At 32.3% G+C, this 20,981-nt stretch overlaps 1 protein-coding gene across 1 annotated transcript; it reads left to right on the forward strand.

Annotated features, from left to right (window-relative positions):
• The first annotated feature begins 17 nt into the window (after positions 1 to 17).
• LOC132751658 (patched domain-containing protein 3-like) lies at positions 18 to 12,575 on the forward strand. Its single transcript, XM_060741870.1, has 9 exons — positions 18 to 245; positions 2,132 to 2,325; positions 4,155 to 4,384; positions 5,063 to 5,222; positions 5,663 to 5,775; positions 6,884 to 7,062; positions 9,471 to 9,619; positions 10,155 to 10,355; positions 10,592 to 12,575. The coding sequence occupies exons 2-9, from the start codon at positions 2,136 to 2,138 to the stop codon at positions 12,082 to 12,084; spliced, it is 2,715 nt and encodes a 904-aa protein (XP_060597853.1). The 5' UTR covers positions 18 to 245; positions 2,132 to 2,135; the 3' UTR covers positions 12,085 to 12,575.
• The last annotated feature ends 8,406 nt before the right edge of the window (positions 12,576 to 20,981 follow it).

Genomic DNA, 20,981 nt, shown 5'->3' on the forward strand with positions numbered 1-20,981 from the left:
ATTGAAAGTACACGTGCACTGAATAGTGTCCTGGATTTCTTATACTGTATAAGGTTATGATATAACATAAATTTTATTACATGAATATGCTTCTCGTTTTCAAGTTATTCGACTCCTAAAATTGCGTACGGAATTCTTGATTCATTCAGTATGAATTTGTTCACAGAGAAGGGAATCAGTTATTGAAATATGTATTGAAAGAGGAATAAATAAATACATGTTATAACCAGCAGAATACTCGACAGGTATTGTTTTACTAGCATTAATTTATGTGAATAATGTTTTTATGTTCTTTAGATTTCCCTTTCACGTGCTTAAGTAAAGCTATACTTTGTTTAAATTTGATAATAGAAAATATTGATTATTGCTGATAATAGAAAATATTGATAATTGCTACACAGTTTAAGTGACATTATGCTCATAGTTTCATGGTAAAGTGGAGCTGAATTGACTTTATATTTGAAAAGATTGACTGTCAAAATAGTGTTTGACCAATAGTTGATATTGGAAAATGTTTAGGATAAAATTATAAATCTGTCTAAAATTTAAAAAGACTGCCCCTTTCTTTTTATAAACTAAGCGTTATAGTTAAATCCTAATGGATATTAACAGAAATTTCGTTCGGATCTGTAAGTTATTTATTGTCTATGCGAACTTAATTATTAAATTAAAAGGAATTATGGTAAAATGAAAACTTATTTGACTTTCACCCGTTCACTCACTATTTACCCTTGGATGGGCGTAATGTCACTTTAAATATAAGATAAATATGCAAGAAGATATGTTATGCACACTATAGGTGGTTATGGCATGTTATACGTTGCAAAATTCAATAGATCTATTTTTTTGTTTATATTGTTTACCTCTAATTTATATTCATTATCATAATATTTGTTCAATCCTACTGAATATTTGTTGATCATAAAAATATTTGTGTGCGATAATTTTCTATATATATATCATAATATTTGTTCAATCCTACTGAATATTTGTTCATCATAGAAATATTTGTGTGCGATAATTTTCTATATGTATGTTCTATATTTGAAAATATATATTTTATAATTAAATATTCGATAATTTGAATCATGGGATAGAATCACACTTAGCATATTAAACCCCGCCTATAAATTTAGCACGAATTGCTTTATATGTTAAGTGTGATTCAAAATATCAAATCAATATTTTTCAGTATACAATGAATATTTTTAATTATACAATATATATTTTCAAATATAGAACATATATATAGAAAATTATCGCACACAAATATTTTATGATGAACAAATATTCATAAGGCTTGAAAAATGTTATGGTATAGAATATGAAATTAGAGTTATGCAATATAAATATTGGATATAGACCAGAATAGAGTTATTGAATTTTGCAACGTTTAACATGCCATACCATACATAGTTTATTCATTTTTCCTTCGAAGTAGTCATATTCAGTAAGAATTTTATAGATTTCAATAAATTTCTGTGATTTAAATATTTTACTCCAGAATGAGCTTATAAAGTATATTGTTTAAAGAACAATTTAGGTTGTTTTCAGCTGAAATTGCGTCTGAAATGTACTTAAATTTAATTATCCAATACAATCATTTGTAAAAAGTCACCAATATGCATTTGCACTTCCTATTTGAGGTAGGAACAGGGTCGAGGAGTCGTGGAAACATCGAAGTTTACATAACATTCTTAGTTTCTGTATGATTTTAAGACATAAATGAGGCGGACAATATGAGTGACACATTGTTAAAGCAGCATCAACTCATAGCTTCCCCATGCATCTACGCGATATTTTCTTGAAATTTATTAGCATGAACTTGTACTTTTTTGCATCTATTTTTTAAATTTTACATATATATTAAATTAAAAGCAAATTAAGAAACATTTTGTTTAAAGGGGTTAATCATGAGAATGTAAATCAATTATAAGGTTAATTACTTTTTCTTTAAAGTAAAAATTGGTTAATTTAATTAAAATTAACAAAGCAAGGAAAGTAAATCAAGTAACAAATTACAAAAAAATCAAAGTAATTTTAATTAATAAATGTACCAGCATTAATCATGAAAATAAATACTTGTCAATATTTTGTAGGTATAATAACACTAAATGAAAAATATTTTCAGAAGAATGAGATGTAATACTATATATGAGACAGTTGAGCGGAAGATTGGGAGCGTCTTTGCGAAATATGGCCGTTTTGTTTCCCATCATGCCTGGAAAATTATCGTTGCCACGATCATTATCAATGGAGCGCTTGGTATTGGAATGATGAAACTTCAATCTAACACAGACGCTGGTGACGTGTATCTGCCGCAAGGTACCTGTTGAATCGATTTCATATAACACTCAAGTATGGTGGCTGCTTTGGTACACTTTGCGCGTTGCGTTGTCGATAGCGACAACACAACCTATATCGTTATCGCCTTTTGTCTTGTCGCTAGCGAAAAGCACTGTCCTCTTGTTGTTCTGTCGCTAGCGAAACACACCAAACGGCGCGTTTTGTGCGGCGCGTTGTCGGCTTGTCGCTGTGTCGCCAATCCGTCGATTTGAGCCGAGCGACAATGTGACATCGCAACAACACGCCGCACGACAACGCGCTGTTTGGCGTGCCGCGCTAGAGACAGGACGACAAGACGACAGCACGACCACGCGCCGCTTGGCGTGTTGTCGCTAGCGACAGGACGACAAGACGATAGTCCAACAAAGCGCCGTTTGGCGCTTTGGCGTGTTGTCGCTAGCGACAGGACGACAAGACGAAAGTCCGACAACGCGCCGTTTGGCGCTTTGTCGTGTTGTCGCTAGCGCCAACTAGACGCACAAAAGTGTACAAAATCAGCCACCATAGTCTAGAGTACAAGAGTCGTTCACCTCTAACCACTTTCCTCTCACCGCTGTAAATTTGAATCCAGCTATGAACGTGTGAGGAAGGTATCTAGCTAGCGTACGGAACGTCGGTGGTTTAACTTACGTAAATTGCACGGAAGTGTAGCTGAAATTCCTATCCACCAGTCAAGCTGGAATGTCATTATATGACCTTAGTCCAAATAATTAGCCATGAAAAAAGTTATTTAACATTTTATATTTATCATTGTGTCATTTTACATTTTATATTATCATGACTTTTTTTCAACGTCTAAAAGGATTGTATCAAATTTATAAAAGTAAAGAATTTCATATCAAAGTATGTGCAATGCAATGAAACATATTCTTTTCTTTCTTCACCTTCAAAAACACTTCTATATTGGTTGGAACGCTGATTTAAATTTTCAATCCATTGACAGCCATATTGAAACTAAACATGCTGGTGCAATACAATTCGAGCCGCGTCATGACAAAACAAACATAATTGGTTTGCGACCAGCATGGATCCAGACCAGCCTGCGCATCCGCGCAGTCTGATCAGGATCCATGCTGTTCGCTATCAGTTTCTCTACTTGTAATAGGCTTTGTTAGCGAACAGCATGGATCCTGATCAGACTGCGCGGATGCGCAGGCTGGTCTGGATCCATGCTGGTCGCAAACCCATTATGTTGATTTTGTCATGACACGGCTCATTTTATTATCTGCTATATGTATATGTCATTCCGGATCATGTATCAAATACTAATCAACAGTATCAATATATAACTCGTTCATGGTTTATCATCCTGTATGAAACTGAATACTATCAACAGGTCGATCTTAGGGGAACTAGTCAATTTGAAATCAGTTTTGATGGGGGGAAAAAAAAACAATGCAAAATATTGATTTTTTGCAATTTTGAAACGTCCCCCGTTGCCATGGTAACAAAAACATTTACGATTGAGCATGCTGTTACAGAGGCTATGATCATGTCAACAATTGTGCCAAGTTTCATAAGAATTGAATCATTTTTCATAGCTTCATAGCAGTTTGAACTTGTAACAGGAGGCTTTATAAAAACGGCCATTTTTCACAATATGCTCGTGGGGTAAAAGGTTAAATTAAACAATGATATGAAACGATTTTATGAAACGATTTTATGTAAAAATCACCTGTAGAAAAGCTGATTTACTTTTTTCCACACACCTTCAAATATTACACTAAACTTTGAGGAATCTATCCTGACTCTTTTTTACAATAGTATTGTTATCAAAACTTATAGAAACAAAGTGGCTTTTGTTTCAGGAACTCAAGCACGCAAGGACAAAGATAGAGTGGAGAGTATTTTCCCAGATCTCAGTGGCTCAAACTATAATTCCTTGCACGTGACTGTACCCAGACAATATTTTGCGGGGATAATTGTGAAATCGAAAACTAGTAACCTTCTGAACAGACCAGTATTGGAGGAAATAAAAGCATTGTCGGAACTTATTCAAAATATCGTGACCACGGATAGTGATGGTTCAACAATAAATGTAATGCTAATTTTGTTTATAATTCAATATAAGATGAATGAAAAAGAAAAAAAAGTTGAAGTTCCTGTGGTTTGAACCGCCAGTCAGTTTAAAGACATTTACATATCTTAATACCTTGTACTTCCTTTAATTTGTTCAGGTGTGCCTTTTGGCATATTCATCATCAAGCTACTCTCTGTCATTTTCCATTAGACCTTGTCTAAAAAAGTCGTCATGCTTATATAAACATTAAAACTTCATTCATTTAAGGTAAGAAAATATGTTTTATGATTAACAATATTTTACATGTTTCATTTATATCCTTATCTTACGTTTCGAGGCATATGTGGCTTAGTGTTAAAGTGTTTGACTTCCAACCATTTGTCCCTCACCGCTGTGTGTTCAAATCCGCAAGTGAAGTTTGGATTCTAACATGACTGTGAAGAAGCTATTCCAGCTAGCGCACGGAATCCGGTGGTTAAACTCGAATGCTTGATCGGGCTTGAAATAATTCAAGGAGTGGCACCTGAGGACCTGAGGTCTTTCTTCACCAGTACAGATGGAAAGTCGCCATGTGACTAATATTGTGTTGTTGTAACCCCAACCCCCCCCCCATAATCAAGTTTTATCTTTTATGGAACAAGTCCAGCAAACGTTTCTCTATACTAGTGCGGCTGTAAACAAAAAAATCTGCTACAGTTTTCAGATGTTTGCGCCATTAGTAATTCACAATGTTCGTTAGGCGGAGAACTATTTTGGGACCCGGACTTTCTCACGGCCGTGGACAATAACGTTGTCACGTACCCAGAATTCAACTCAACAACAAAGGGAACGCAGAATTATGCTCGTGATGTAGGAGGTAAGACTAAAACTTGTTAAACTATGATGATTATGTATAAAGATATTTAAAACATATCTTTTTCAAACCGTTCACTAGACATATTGTTTTAAATTAGCCTGAATGTTACTATGTTAACATTTAGAGCTAAAGATTAAAACTTATCTTTATAAAAATGTGTCCGGAGCTGCTAGTTTTCTCGTGATTGCCTACAACGAATATCAATCTTGTGAAAATTTCAATTGCTTAATCAGTAAATGTTCTGTATAAAAATAAAGTTATTTTGAGAGGAAGTCGGGGAATTGCAGTGGAAAGTGTATTTCTTTCAAAGCTAATTTAAAACACAAAACGACCCCGACCATGCAGATGCAAACTCCGCATGAATTACAATGCAGAAAACATAAGATGTTGCAATCACTGTGAAAACCGAAAAGTGAAACAAGCCTGTTGTTGTTTTTCAGGAAGTTTAAGTTTTGACGGCACAGGTCAGTACCTTACGAAAGTAATCTACCTAACGATTGTGTTCAACATACGCACGGATGGTGACCAGTATAAGAAGAAGGGGGATAAATGGGTATAACTTAAATTTTAGTTTTCTCATTCTTACTTCCCTTGAGCTAGTACATGTGTATCACATCGGTATATGATTTCAACGTGCTTATACATTTCAAGTGACATTATGCTCATATACCCACTGTCAAGTTGAGCTGAATTGACTATACATTTCTAAAGGCTGTGACTGAAAGTTGTATTTGAATACGTTTTGGATAAAATATAAATTTGTCTAAAATATAAAAAAAAAGACTTGCCCACTCTTTTTATAGCCTCAAAATTACAGGTAAATGCAGACGGGTATTTACAGTAATTTTCCTTACCTAACGTGAGTTATTCATCATTCATGCAAGTAAATTATAACATTGAAAGCAATTATGGCAAAATGTACCTGTTCACTCACTTTCTACTCTTGGATGGACATAATTCACTTTTAATGTGTAAGGTTCTTATGATTACAAACACCATTTACTTCCGGCCACTTTATCATGTAATGAAAGCTTAAGTTGTATCACTTTTTATCACAAAAAGTAGACATTCTTTACAGTGATTTTCAGACACAGACATAAACTCTAGATATGAAATGATTAAAAAATCGTTAATTTGAAACGGCTCGAAATTACTTTCTTGGCAACGTGAATATGATGTGAATTGTATTCGTCTGTGCACTACGAATATATTACACGAAGCCATGCTGCTGCTCTGTCGGATTTCTGTATTTATTTAGATATTTTAATAAATTAAGTACAGATAATTTTTTTTTTATAATTTACTGAAAAGAGTCTACGTATTTATCTGCCTATTTATATATCATGTAGCTTAAGATTTTTTGTTTAATCTTTTATATTACACTTAAAATCTGTTAATTCTATCACCCTGTAAAGCTGTCATTCATTTCCCAAATGACAGTTTCTTTACATATTTTTTTGAAAGAAAAGGTCATTCTTCTTTTGAACTCTCGGAAGTCAACTTCTATCACTTATATCGACAGGGTATCAATGGCATCCAGCAAAAGTTCCAGCTATATTTTGGTACAATAAAAGTGACCTTAAGCTCATTTTTCTTCTGTTATTTTAATAAATACAATTATGAGATATGACAATGAATCTATGACATATTTTTATACACAGGTGGATGCATTCAGAGTGAGACTAGAATCGTTCTCCAGCAGTAATATAGACATAGCATATGGTCACCATAATTCATTAGATGAGGAACTTGACAAGAATGTATCCGGGGACATAGCTTTATTTGCTGCTACCATTTCTTTGATGATCACATACGCATGTGTAGCATGCCTTTCAGCCAGGTACCAGTCTTTTTTTTCCTTCTCTCTTCTTATTCTCATTATTTTCCCCGTGCTTATATTACTGCAAACATTTTGGTTATAATTTGTTTGATTCCTTTTGTTATTTGAAAAAAAATCTTTCAGTATTATAAAGTTTTTTTGTAACATCGCTTTTCATTGGATAATTGTGACGCTTATATAGCATTTTTACACGGCTGCTGCTCGGTTTATATTTCCTAACAACCGTTTATGTAAGGCCATATAACCTTTCAAGATCTGTATAACTAACAAGTACAAATGTTGCTGCAATTCAGCAATTGAGAAGCTCCGCGCAAATAATGCGCTCATTACAGATACCTTACCAAATTATTCCTACGCACAGGTCATGTTATATTCAGATTAAGTACTATTGTAGATTTTTTCCGAATGTTTTGTAAACCATTTTTTGCATAATTATACTTATCTTATGCACTGTCCATAATTAAAAAGAGGGGAAGGATATTTAATATAAAAAAATGCTTTCACTGACTCCTACCTGGTAAGGAAAGTACTTCCATTGAATACAAACAAGACTTACAAGAGTTGTAAATGTTATGTGATGTTCTGTTTGTGTCACTACTGTAGTCGTAACATAAGATGATAAAAATATCAAACTTTGTTTTTTCATTATTATAATTGTAACAAATATACAGATAGTAACAAAAGGGACTAATATAATAATATAGTAATATTACATGCATTTTTTCATGTCAAATTAAAAAAAATGGTTTCTTTCAATACTGAAAGTAGAACACACTCTGGAATGAAAAAATGGGATAAATTTCAAAAAGACCAAATTCAGGATTTTTTTGTTTGTTATACACGCGTTACATGGTGATACAGTATTCATCAATATAATAGAAGACTGTTACCTGAATTTTAGGCAGGTATGAGGAAATTCACTAACATCATGTTCGTGCGAGTCAAAGATATAAAAGCTATTTGACATTGGTGATATATAAAAAAAACTATTGTTAATTGATTTATTGGGAGATCAATATACTTTTTTGTTGAATTGCTTTAAAACCATTCATAAAAAACATTACACTTCATGTTCAAACTGCAGATCAAAGTTTCTGTTGTCAATGATGCTATCTATCTATAGCCTATGCTTAATGAGGGTCCATCCGCTCGTAAGGCCTTCGCTGTCGAGTACGGACCCCCCGGACATGTCACCAGTCATACCCTTAAAGGCACAAAGTGGTATGCAAAACCATTCACGCCAATGAAATGTAACATTATATACTAAAGTTTAATTATTTCAAAACAACCAATATATCAACATGTTATTATTAAACATTTAATTTCATAAATATAAATTAAGAATAATTATCAAAAGCAAAATTATTAAAGTTTTATGCCTATAATCTTCATTATATTGACAAATTCAATCACTAATAGTATACTTGATATGCTGTGTGTAAATGTAATTCAAAATGAAACAAATTATAATTTCATGCGCTACTAAAAAAGGGAAATAACACATTTATAACCTAAGTGTCAAAAATCAGAACATTTATAGCTATTTATAGCTTTCGAATTCATGTACAGCAGAACTGCTTTCCGGTTCTTATTCATTAATATGACATGCTGCGAATCACCGAAGGGGAAACCAATATAGAAATCGAAAGGAGTTCTTGAATGCGGATTTATTTTTATTTGTAAATCGAAGGGATTAATTGATCAAATCCGGGCCCATGGACAGAAAAAAGTAAACACAAATAGCTCCGCGCCTGTGGGCGCGGAGCAATAACATAAACGTCACGTCACGGTTATCCAATGAAAGGAGACGTTACAAATACGGAGTATTATAAGCAGAGATATTTTCAGTTGTTTAATAACGTTTTATCAACATCTTTAAGTAATGCTTTTGAATTACTATTTAAGCTAAAATAGTGACTATCTTTATTTTAGTCAGTTAGCTAAATAGTTTCTGATCTATAATTGTCAATAACAACATATTCTAATTATAAGAGAGAACCGTTTTCGGATGAAATATTAAGTGTTTACGTTCTACTCAAATTGACTGAATCACATTGTTACGGAGAAACAAACAACAAACATTAGAGTCGAAATATGTGCTAATTAACAAATCCATGGGCAATTACTTTCATATTCAGAATCGGTTCCACATCTTTACATAATTTACGCATTGAACAAAAATAACTTAAAAGATTAGTACACTACTCATCGCTTAAGCTTCGAGTTCTGCTTGGTACTATATATTTGTTATGTAAGAGAACTATGGATTGGTCTACTTGCTCGTGCCTAAAATAATTGACATAGGGGCAAATATGGTCTTCCTTCGCTAGTGAAAAGAGTGAGACGCCACTTTACCTTAGTAGTTCCAATGCAGTACAGATCAAGTACGGACTAATTTTTATCTTCAGATTTACAGATCAGGTTGGTCAGAGAATGTGGCTAGGATTTGCTGGAATCCTTGCAGCTGGATTTGCTATTGTCTCCAGTTTTGGATTATGTGCAGCGATCGGGGTTGAGTTTGTCAGCATTGTTGGTGTTGTGCCATTTCTCGTCATAGGTAAAATACAAAGCTTACCACCATGTTCATTACACTTAAATTTCTTTGTACTGCTTACTGATTTATGAGATACCGTATATTTCCATTGCATAGTTATAACACAACGGGTCACATGAATACTATAAAACAAGCCGTTTATGCTATGATAAACGAACATTATATATTTTCATCATATTTTGCTTCATGCTTTACTGAATAAGAAGAAGAAATTTTAATTCTAATGAAGAACTTAGTCTTTAAAACGATTAAGTTGCTTTGTAAGCTATTTCATGCAGCAAGACAGCTGGACCAATACAAGGATGTGTCTTCATGAAGCAGTAACATTCTTTGTGTGTTACTTTATTATATACTGAGTTTCAAACTTGTATGTTTCTTTATTGACACATTTACCTGTTTTTCAGCATTCCTATCCTAAAAAACAATAAACAGCACTGATTATGTATCATGCAGGTCGTTTGGGGCTACAACCTTACTCATACGGGCATTAAAACCTAAATTAGTCCTGACAAATATTTATATATACATTTGTATTTAGGTATTGGTATTGACGACATGTTTATCCTATTGTCGGGATTGTCAGAGGCACAAAACCAAAAGACCGTCGAAGACAAAATAGCGGAAACATTACGTATTTCCGGTGTAGGAATAACGATTACCTCCCTTACGGATCTGATTGCTTTTATGTCTGGTGCAGCATCAAGTTTTATTGCTGTAAAGCATTTCTGTATCTATACAGGTAAGTTAAAACAAAAACATATTATTTGTATAAAATATACTGTCTTCAACGTAAAAATTTCAAAATGATTTTTGCAACTCCCAAAAGTCTTTGACATCACTAATATTTATTTTGTTTGCATTGAAAGACTCCGAAACCAAAGTTCTATTTCAACATTGGATTGAAAATGTAATATGCATTTGTACGTTATGTTGCAATATCCCTGCGTCTGACCACATTACATTTTCTACCTTCAGGTGTTGCTGTTTTGTTTTGCTATATCAACAATATTACATTTTTCACTGCTTGCCTTGTTATCAATGAACGCCGAGTTGAAGACAATCGTCACTTTATGACGTGCAGAAGAATCAAAACAAAAGAAGATTTGTTACAGGAAGGTAAATCAAAAAAGTATATCTTCTGTTGTGGAGGGCAAGCTCCTAAAGGCAGAGACGAAGCTGAAAGTTTAGTAGACAAATTTCCGCGGTGGCTCGTTCCAAAGATTGTGCTGAAGCTTCCTCTAAAGATCATCATTATATTTCTGTTTATGGGGTACCTTGCAGCTGCTATTTACGGATGTATAAATCTTAAACAGGGACTACTTTTTACGCAGTTGGTAAACGACGATTCATATTTTTGGAAATATTCCGACTGGAAGGAAACGCATTTCAAAAGACAGACGGCCGTTTCGTTCGTTATCCCCAGCACATATGAATACTCTGCCGCTGCGACACAAACAATGGTGTCAGACTTGATTTCTAGTGCACAATCTCATAAGTATTTTGACAATTCATGGGAAGTAAACTGGTTGAAAACTTACAGTACTTCTAGTCACTATGATGGATCGTCAGAATCTGCATTTATTACTGGCTTAACAAATTTTATATCTGACCAAAACTACCGCATGTTTGAAAATGATGTCAAAATTGATACAATCAATCAAAAGATAACAGCGTCACGCGTCTACGTTCTTTCGGTCGATCTTGCAAATAGCCAAGCAGAAGGTAAAATGATGTTAGAATCACGAAAAATAGCAAGCGCAGCAGCTATTGACTGTTTTTCATTTGCTCCAGCTTTTATAGCTTTTGAACAATATGTGCTTATATTACCACAAACGCTTCAATCTGTTGGCATTGCACTGGCCGCTGTGTTTGTCGTAACATGCATATTTATGCCCCATCCAATACTGATCACTTTTGTGACCGTCGCTGTAACGATGATTATGATTGGTGTATTTGGCTATATTCTATACTTAGACGTGGCTCTTAGTGCCATAACGATGATTCACTTAATAATGAGTATAGGCTTTTCCGTCGACTTTACTGCCCATATTTGCCACGGTTATATGATTTCTACTGGACAGACCAGAGATATGAGAGTGAAACAGGCTATAGACAAAACAGGGGCGCCGATTTTTCACGGGGCTGTATCATCTCTTCTTGGTATCTTAATTTTAGTTGGAGCCAAGTCCTATATATTTAGAACATTTGCTGCGGTAATGGCTTTCGTTCTGTTATTTGGTATTGCACATGCGCTACTGTTACTTCCTGTTGTTTTATCGTGGATGGGACCAAGCAGGGTTATTTCTGTCCAAGATAACCAATGTCCTGAAGATGAAAGTGATATCAAGACAAAGTCGAATGAAATGAATGGAAAGCAAAAAGAAGAGTTATGTTTGAATGGCAATGTTAATGAAAGTTTTACAAATTTGGGTTGTGAAGACGGTAATAAGAAAAAACAAAATGTGTGAACGTATAGAGGTCACGATTTCTATCAAATGTTATGAATAACTCTTAAGAGCGAGACAGTTTCTTGGATATGAAGTATCGACCAAATGATGAGCATTCCTGATAGTAATATGATTATGAATAAAAACATTCAACATATGTATATTTCTTTGCCGAAAATTGCGATATGTGATAATTTCCGAGCATATTGACCTAGAGGATAAACTGGGTATTAATTTAAGCTTATTTTAAACATATAACTTATTAATATTTTTATTCAATATCATACATGTTATATTACTTTTCTCATATCTAACATGTCTAATGTTTTATGCGTTTGTTTTATTATGCTTGTAAATATAATGAAACATTTAGATATTACAATGTATATACAATTTGCATGAGATTATGTTTTAAATCCATATACGATATTATGTATACCGTGTTTAACTTTACTTTAATTTTTGTGCCATTTTTTAACAACTTGTGAGTGATTTATTATAATAATATTTCAATTTTTATTGTTATCATTCGTACTATTCCTTTTGTACTAATGGAATATATCTGAATATATTTATAAATAAACCTTTTTGAGCTATTTACACCGGTTGTAACTTTTGTATTAAAGTTGAATTATCTTTAAATTGATATCCAGTCCGTAAATTATATAGATGTGAAAAGAATACAAAAGCCAAGAAAAAATTCAAGTTTTAGGTCGAATGAAGTTTGATGTGTTTGAAGTTATAATGCTGCTTTTACTATCGGTTCGCGTTTTAGATATAACTAAAGTCATGCTTGATCGAGTTCGTTCATGTGCTAACTGTTTATATGGCAATAGGACTCACTCTCGTCGCATAAATAAAACCAGTTAAACACATACAAAAATATTTCAAGCTTTAATTTCAAAATAAACATCGTCACAACTTCATTATCATCACAATCACCACCCATATTATCGTCATCATCACCAAAACCATCACAACTACAATCATCATCATCACCAACATCACTACCACCACTACCACCATCATCATCATCAGCAGCAGCAGCGCCATATTCAGTAGAATCATCATCATCATAAATATAATCGTCATCGATTCTGTAGAAATATTGGAATGCTATTTTTCTAGTTTTCCAATAAATGGAGGAAGTGAGTCCTTTCTATGCGATACAAAGGTACAGTTGCGGTTGTGCACTGTATAAGAAACTTTTGCGTTTACGAATGAACGTGAAAAAACTTTGTCACCTTGTTTATGCAAAATATAATGTTAAAACTGCCTGATGCATGTACACAAATTAGTGGTTAAAGGGAAAAAACTACAACAGACAACAACATGTTTAACACCTGAATATTTCCTCTTACATTAGCATAAATCTTATTAAATATTTTAGTGTATGTGAAATTTCAAAGCATATATTTGTAGTAGTGCTTGTTTTTTAGAGTTAGGGGGTGTACACAAGCTCAGAAATCACCACGCTTTGAATGAATATATTCAGAGCCGTATCATTCAACTTTTCTATTGCATGTCCTAATATTTAGTAATTGAGGCTCGCGCATGGCAGTCAGTATGTTTAATTTACGCATACTCGACTCACCAAAAATTTAAAAAAAAGCTAATTTTGATTTCTTGTATAAAAGTGAATTAAATAATTGATTAATTTTAATGACATTGGCAGAGACATTGAACTGATGTTTAATTGAAATAAGTCAATAATTCTATAATGCTATCATAAATAATTAGGACCTTCGCAAAAGTCTGCATATAGTAATTAACAATATAGCATACTTTAAGTCTGTTTCTATTTTTTGTCATCATATTAAGTTCACAATCGTGGGCGCTAACAGTGCCTCTTTTAGATAGCAAGTATATTACTCTGAATACAGTATGATTATGAAGTATGATGATGGGGGATCTCTCCCTTTATAACCTGGCCACCCTAATGGAGAACTTAAAGGATGGGATAGGGGGAGGGGTTAAAACTAGGTTGGGGTTAGGGGTTAAAACTGACCCTGCAAGCTTTTTGTATTTAAGATAAAACTAAAGATAAAGATTAATTAAGTTGTATCAGAGTATTCTCTGTGACACAAGGAAAAATTATTTCAAAGCAATATGCCAGGTTGTGTTTTAAAGGTACATTACTATACATCTGGCTAGTCTTGTTTCCCAATTTCAGTTGCATATTTTAACTTTATTGAAATCGTCATTGACTAAAATACTCAAAACTCAGAACAATTTTAACAACCGTCCAAACAAGTTTTGTCAAGTTTAAAAGGCAAAATATAGAGGTGATGTCATATGACGACGATGGACGATTATTTTCTCCATTCCGTTTATTAGTTTTAAGTACTTGCAAAATTCCAAAGAAAATATAGATTTATTTGTGAAAGTCTTTTGCGCCCATTAGAACCGACTAATTCATGTCAATTATTGTGTTATATGCTTCATTGTTTTAAATTAAAAAAAAGGAATTAACAGACGTATAGAATTGGGTTCAAGATAATCTTTCATTTGTTTCAACCTACCATAAGAAATCTAAATAAGAAAATGTACATTTTAATATTTCTGCTAATATTTGCCATTTCCAAGTTAACCTTTTGTCGCGTTTGTAACATACTGAAATTTGAATATCTTACGGCAGGATTTCTATTAAAGCCTTGATAATGGCTGCACATTACGTACAATTATCAAATCCATTTATCTAACTAGAGCATAACGAGATAAAAGCATATTATCCGCCGTAATAAATACAATTACATGTTGCTACTAGCAAGCTTTCAAGTAATAATATGTTGACGTGCCAAAGCTAGATTCGGAGATAATTTTGTTCTGAAAGGTCATTTATGCCCCTGAAATACGTTAATTTTTACTTCACAAAGACTTTAAATTTTTGGTATCTTGTTACTGTTTTCAAAAAACTTCTCATCTGTCATAGAGAAGAGAGAAGAATCTTTATTTTGCAAATTAACTCTCAAAAGAGTCATGTACATGTACAAGCATTCATAATATATACAATTGCATGTATGCATAAGTAAATAACAAATTACATAGCAAGATGACGTGACTGCAAGTATTTCTTTTCTTTCATTATTAATGGTTACCATTGATTATATATTTAATTTACAAGTTATTTACTTTTGAGAGATTCTACATTCAAATATATAATAATAAGAAATGCTTCGTGTATGTATTACACTTGCAATCTCGGGAGAGACATTGTCAGCATCTTTTACATAGTATACTTTAAATTATCTTCCATACACTGGTCTTTGTAGTACATTAACAAATCTAAGCAATATGGTTTTGATTTATTGCAATAGTAATATGGCACAAAATATTGAAATTATACAAACAAATCAAAACAAATGTTACTTCTAAACTATACTTTTGAACACATATAATGCTTCAAACTTGATACAAGTAAGACCAGTGTATGATTTGAAACTTACAAATTTATAGCCTTTATAATCATCGTGTTACTTAACCTATTATACATATAATACACAAAGAATAGCAATGTATCAATAATACATCTATATACAATTACATGACAGCTAATATTCGTACATTACACATATAGAAGTACAATACAATGTGTCAATTAACTTCTATTTACGTTTGCATGGGGCTAGATATTCGCATAAAACATATTTATTGAACTTTAAATTAAAAATGTTTTGTACCTTTACACGAGAATTGTTTGTAACTGTTGTCTAATATGGAATGCATGGTATATTAACATAGATAAAATTCTAATATCATGTACATTATCGCTTGTAATCAACTGAACAAATTTAAACATGCTAGGAAACATCCAGTAATATTTCTTTAAAAATCTTGTTCGGAGTTCCTGATAAATATGTTCTTTACGACACATTACTGCACATTCATGCCACAAGATGAAAATAAATCCTGTATTTAGAGATTTTCTATTTATTAAATACATTTTTTCTCTTTATTGACAATACAATTTGAAATGTTGAGTAATTGCAGAATAAAAAATGAGTCCGGCAAGACACCAATGAAAATACGGAAAATTGTTTCACTGCCGTGAAAAATCAATTTTTAGAGTGAAAATAAGGAAAATGAAAATACGCATTTTATTTCATTAATATTTCTGAATATTTCATTAATAAGTAAATGATAAACATGTGTATCAACCTCGAAACAAAATTACAATACACGAAGACACAACAATACTTTGCAATTGACCAAATAAGTGTCATAATGCTACATGTAAAACGCTGGTCTGGTATATTAAGATATCGGACTTAGATACAAATCTCTAAAACAGCTATAATTATGAAAATTAATTTGTAACTCTATTACTGTGTAACAGAGAAATGCATTCTTAAAATGTCAAATGTTCACTCTCGAAACCATTAGCATTTCGTTTAAATGTTAGCAAATAATGAAAAGTTAGTAGCATAGAGGGACTCATAATCCATATGTTAGAATATCCCATATTTATTAACTGTAAAATAGTTCGTGTGAATATCTGTAAGATTTCATTTTGAAAGAATCCTCTTCAAGTGTATAGTTTAATCTCTTATGAATTCTAAAATGTTATCTATAAAAGATAAAAAATTATTTTGATTTCTATTTGAGCAATTTCCATCAATCGCATGAAACGAAACTATTCCCTTAACAACATTTGTGCTGCGATAATATATGGACAATGAAATCGGAATTTGTAACATGACGGGATTGGAAATAGTTTCATGTACCATTTGATGAAGGTATGGACAAAAATAAACGTGTGCACATTTTCAGACCATTCCCTCACCCCGTTTTTCAAAAATCAACATTTTTATTGTGCAAAACGACCCGAATTGTTTCAATTTTATTTAGATTTTGATATTCTGAGTACTTCACTTGATCTATGTAAGAAAATATAAGTTTATGTTTATAGGCTTTCTGACCTTAGTGTAGCTCCTTTAAGGTTGAGAAAGATACACCCATACCTGTTACAAATAGTTCATGAAAACTATAACCAATGTCAAGTTATAGACAATGTGCTTGCTTAAGATTGTAACGTCATTTCTATCTATAAAATAAACTGATATATAATCCATAATTGTAAAACCACGAACCTGTTAAGTTTTGATAGACTCTTCCAATACAGAAACAAACATTTTCGCTTTGAAACTGTTCCTTACTCATGTATAGTAATATCTTATCATTTTAATACTAGACAAACGCTCAAATGCACGCGGCTTTATCACATATAGCAAACGACAAAATGTACAAACTGTCTTAATTAGTTTAAACATATTTTATTTCTCAGAATATATATACATGTTACAATTTACAATATACATAAAGCAATTCAAATATTCTTTAAAAAAACAGGATTAGAATGAAAGACAACATGTCTTATGAAATTCTTCTCCTAACTGTCTTAATTGAAGCAGTGCTCTTTCATGTGATTTGATACCCTTCATGGTTCTCTGTTTAATACATTTTGGCACTTCACGCAAAGACTGTTTCAATTTTGGATGTTCATATTTCATTAGTATGACGTGTACTAGTGGTTTGCTGATTAACCATATCGCCATAAAACAGGATTTATTAGTTCGTACAGTGGCAATGAGGTTGGTAAAGAATTCAACGAAAGAACTTTCAGCTGTACCCACTTTCTTATATTCAGCTGATCATTTTATTCAGAAAGAAATCAAAACCTATAGTAAGAGAACATTTACGACGATGTCCTTGAATAGATAAATAAATAGTTGAATGAATAAATGAATGAATGAATGAATGAATGAATGAATGAATGAATGAATGAATAAATAAATAAATAAATAGAATTATGAATAAATACATCAATAAAAATTTAAAAAATACATCTTCACTTTAGGGCATTCAGATTCGTCTTTTAATACTATGTTAATTACGAAATTATTACACTACTCAATAGGTATATTTCAATTTCCAATTACCTTAATAAACATCTTAAATGCATTCGAATAAGGGAAAACATGTTATCTGAAATCTTCGTCTCACATCACATTCCGAGTACACATAAATATTGAACAAAAAAGTTATATTTCCATATTATCCAAAAGTCATCTCTCATTATCAAATTTATTTCATCTTTTTGGACAATTACTATGATGCCTTATTATATTAAATTACTACTACAAATATAGCTTAAGGAGTCATTTTTACTGTAATACTTCCTATTACTTCTATAGCAAGTGATTGTTACTTTTTCTGGTGTTTTGCAGGAGAATCTTTATTTGGTTGTCAAACCAATTTCTGTCAAATTTGTTCCATGCAATCTGTTTATTTTAAAAATTTAGAAACTTTCCATTTGAGTTAAAGTATTTGTCCATTGAAAAGGGCAATTTAGTATTTAATATACGCATAATGTGATTTAAAAATAGTGCAAGCTAAAATAGAAACACAATCCGTAGACGAAATAGGAATAAAATTCACAGACTGTATTTTGATAAATATGAAAGAAATGTTTGCATGCTATCTGAAAAGTTTCTTCATTGAAAATCAATATCTATTATCTTAATGTGAGGAAATAAATTTATGATTCCTTAAAATAATGACCATGCTTGGAAAAAGATGACATAAAATCATCTATTATCACGCAATTTTGCCAATTATTCCATCATTAGAAGAAATATGATGAGCCGAATATTTCTCAAAGGAACACTTGATAAATCAATTGCTATATTTATGATCTGTAAACAGGATAACTTGTATTACGTGCAATAAAATCAAAAGATTTCCGGTCAATAAAAGAGATTTTAGCATTTTAGAAAGTTTAACAAGTTAGTAAACTTCCCATGGAAGGAAACCACGTGCCATACTGGATTTGAACCAAAGGCGTTAAAGGGGCAAGTATTGAAATTCAGCGTATCTTTGTATCTTCTGCAATACAATATAAAGTACAATGTTAATGGCATCCCTTGATATAATAAGGGAAATCAAATACATGTTTACTATCTAAAAATATAGTTTCCGAACTTTGCAAATAATTATAGGATTTCTTTTTCTAAAACATTTTAAAAAGATATATTATTAAATAGAGAGTCCCTTTGATACACAAAACAATGACTGCAGAACATGCCATACCCTTCCCCCTACTACACTTACCGTCTGCATACAGCCTATATATAGATGCATTCACTAATAGATACAATTCAAAAATGACAAATGCGACTTCAAAAAAGAAAATCGAAAAAAAAATCAAGAAACAGTTCAACAATTTTTTCATATTGCGTATTCAACGTAGCTGTCATTTTCCCATAGGAAGCATATTGTTTTTCTGCTCTATTGACGGAGAAAGAAACTGACATATCTGTACGAAGTAAACAATTTTCCACTAAGTTGTGTAAAACTCATCGACATGTCAAATTATCTTTTGAAAAATGAATTTGAAATCTAATTTTACTGATAGATTTTAATATTTTAAAACAATGCACGTTTCAGTGATTCCTACCAGAAAATATCAGTTGTGACTTGGAGCGTGATAAAAATTACAAGGTGCAGTTTGGTAATTCGGTTTGATATTTATTGTAGACGAATTCTCCTTTCACATTCGACCTGGATTTCTGGAACATAGTGAACGTATAACTCTCGAATATAACTTCGACTAGGGATTATAAAATATAGTGAAGGCATAACTATGTCTGCATCTTCTGTCTTTGTACTTTTTAAATATACTGCAATTGAAATAGAAAACGAATATGTATGTTTGAAAACAAAACGTACTTGAATTTCTATTAATATCCGATATTAGCTTTGATTAAAATATGACGTTAAAAAGCATCTCCCGAACAGGCTTGGTTAGTGTTGCAATATCTTTTCAATAACTATTTTGTCAAAATGATATTCCTTACGTTTTGTTACTAAAATGTGTATACTTCATATCAAAACCGTCAAAACACTAGTTTAAAATGTGTCACATCATAGAGTTATCAGTCAAATAATTGCAGCAAAAATAATGGTCTGAATTTGTGTTGGTTAGATAATCAGTGGTCTTAATAGCGGTCAGAGTAAGTAAATAGCATATAATTGGCATACCAATGATGGTTTTAATAATGAATTACCGGCGGGGTTATATTTTTTGGCTCTTCAAGAACATTGAGTCCAGCACTTTTAAGTGTTGAGAATTGAGCAATTTTTGTATATAAAGTGTATAAAATTTCGAAAAAAAAATCATCATATTCTCGAACCAACCGTTAAAACTCATTTGACTGGTTCCGTTTGAGGCAGATTAGTTTGTTTTCAATTTGGATGTTCATCTTTGCTCAATATGAGGTCCAAAGCCGTAATCTAGGAGATGTATGCGTGGCATGGTCGTTTAATGGACCTGCTATTTGTTCTTTCTGAATATAAAGTATATAAATTTTCGTACGAAAATACCATATCCTCGAGCAAAATATTATAGCGCCATGTGTCTGATTCCGTTGCAGATGTGTTCTTGTACAAGTGTAACTTTCACTTTACATTACCGTTCATGAACAGGCTTAATCAAACCGAGCCTGCAACATTTTTGTCGTTTTGTGCGTTCTTTAGGGATTATTTTATTACTCTATTTTGGTGTGTCATCTTTGCTTAATATGAAGACAAAAGCCGTAACCCAAGCAATATGGTCAGAAGATTTTCGCATGGCATTGTCGGGTTTTGACCGGCTATATGTTCTCTCTGTACAGTTTATAAATTGTACAAATTTTCGGAAAAGAAACATCGTTTTCTCGAGCCAGCTGTTAATACAACATTTGCCTCATTCCATTGCAGATTCGTACAAGTTTTGAGGATCACCTTTTCTCCGTATGCAAAGCTGTAACCCATGCAATATGTCAAGACGTTTTGCGCGTGACATAGTCGTTTTATGGACGTGTTTCTTTTTATTCTTTTTGTATGTAAAAGTGTATAAATTTTTTTAAAAGAACATCATA

The sequence above is a fragment of the Ruditapes philippinarum genome, unplaced genomic scaffold (genome assembly GCF_026571515.1).
Source record: "Ruditapes philippinarum isolate M1 unplaced genomic scaffold, ASM2657151v2 ctg2775_1_1_1_1, whole genome shotgun sequence".
In the NCBI taxonomy this organism is placed as follows: Eukaryota; Metazoa; Mollusca; class Bivalvia; order Venerida; family Veneridae; genus Ruditapes; species Ruditapes philippinarum.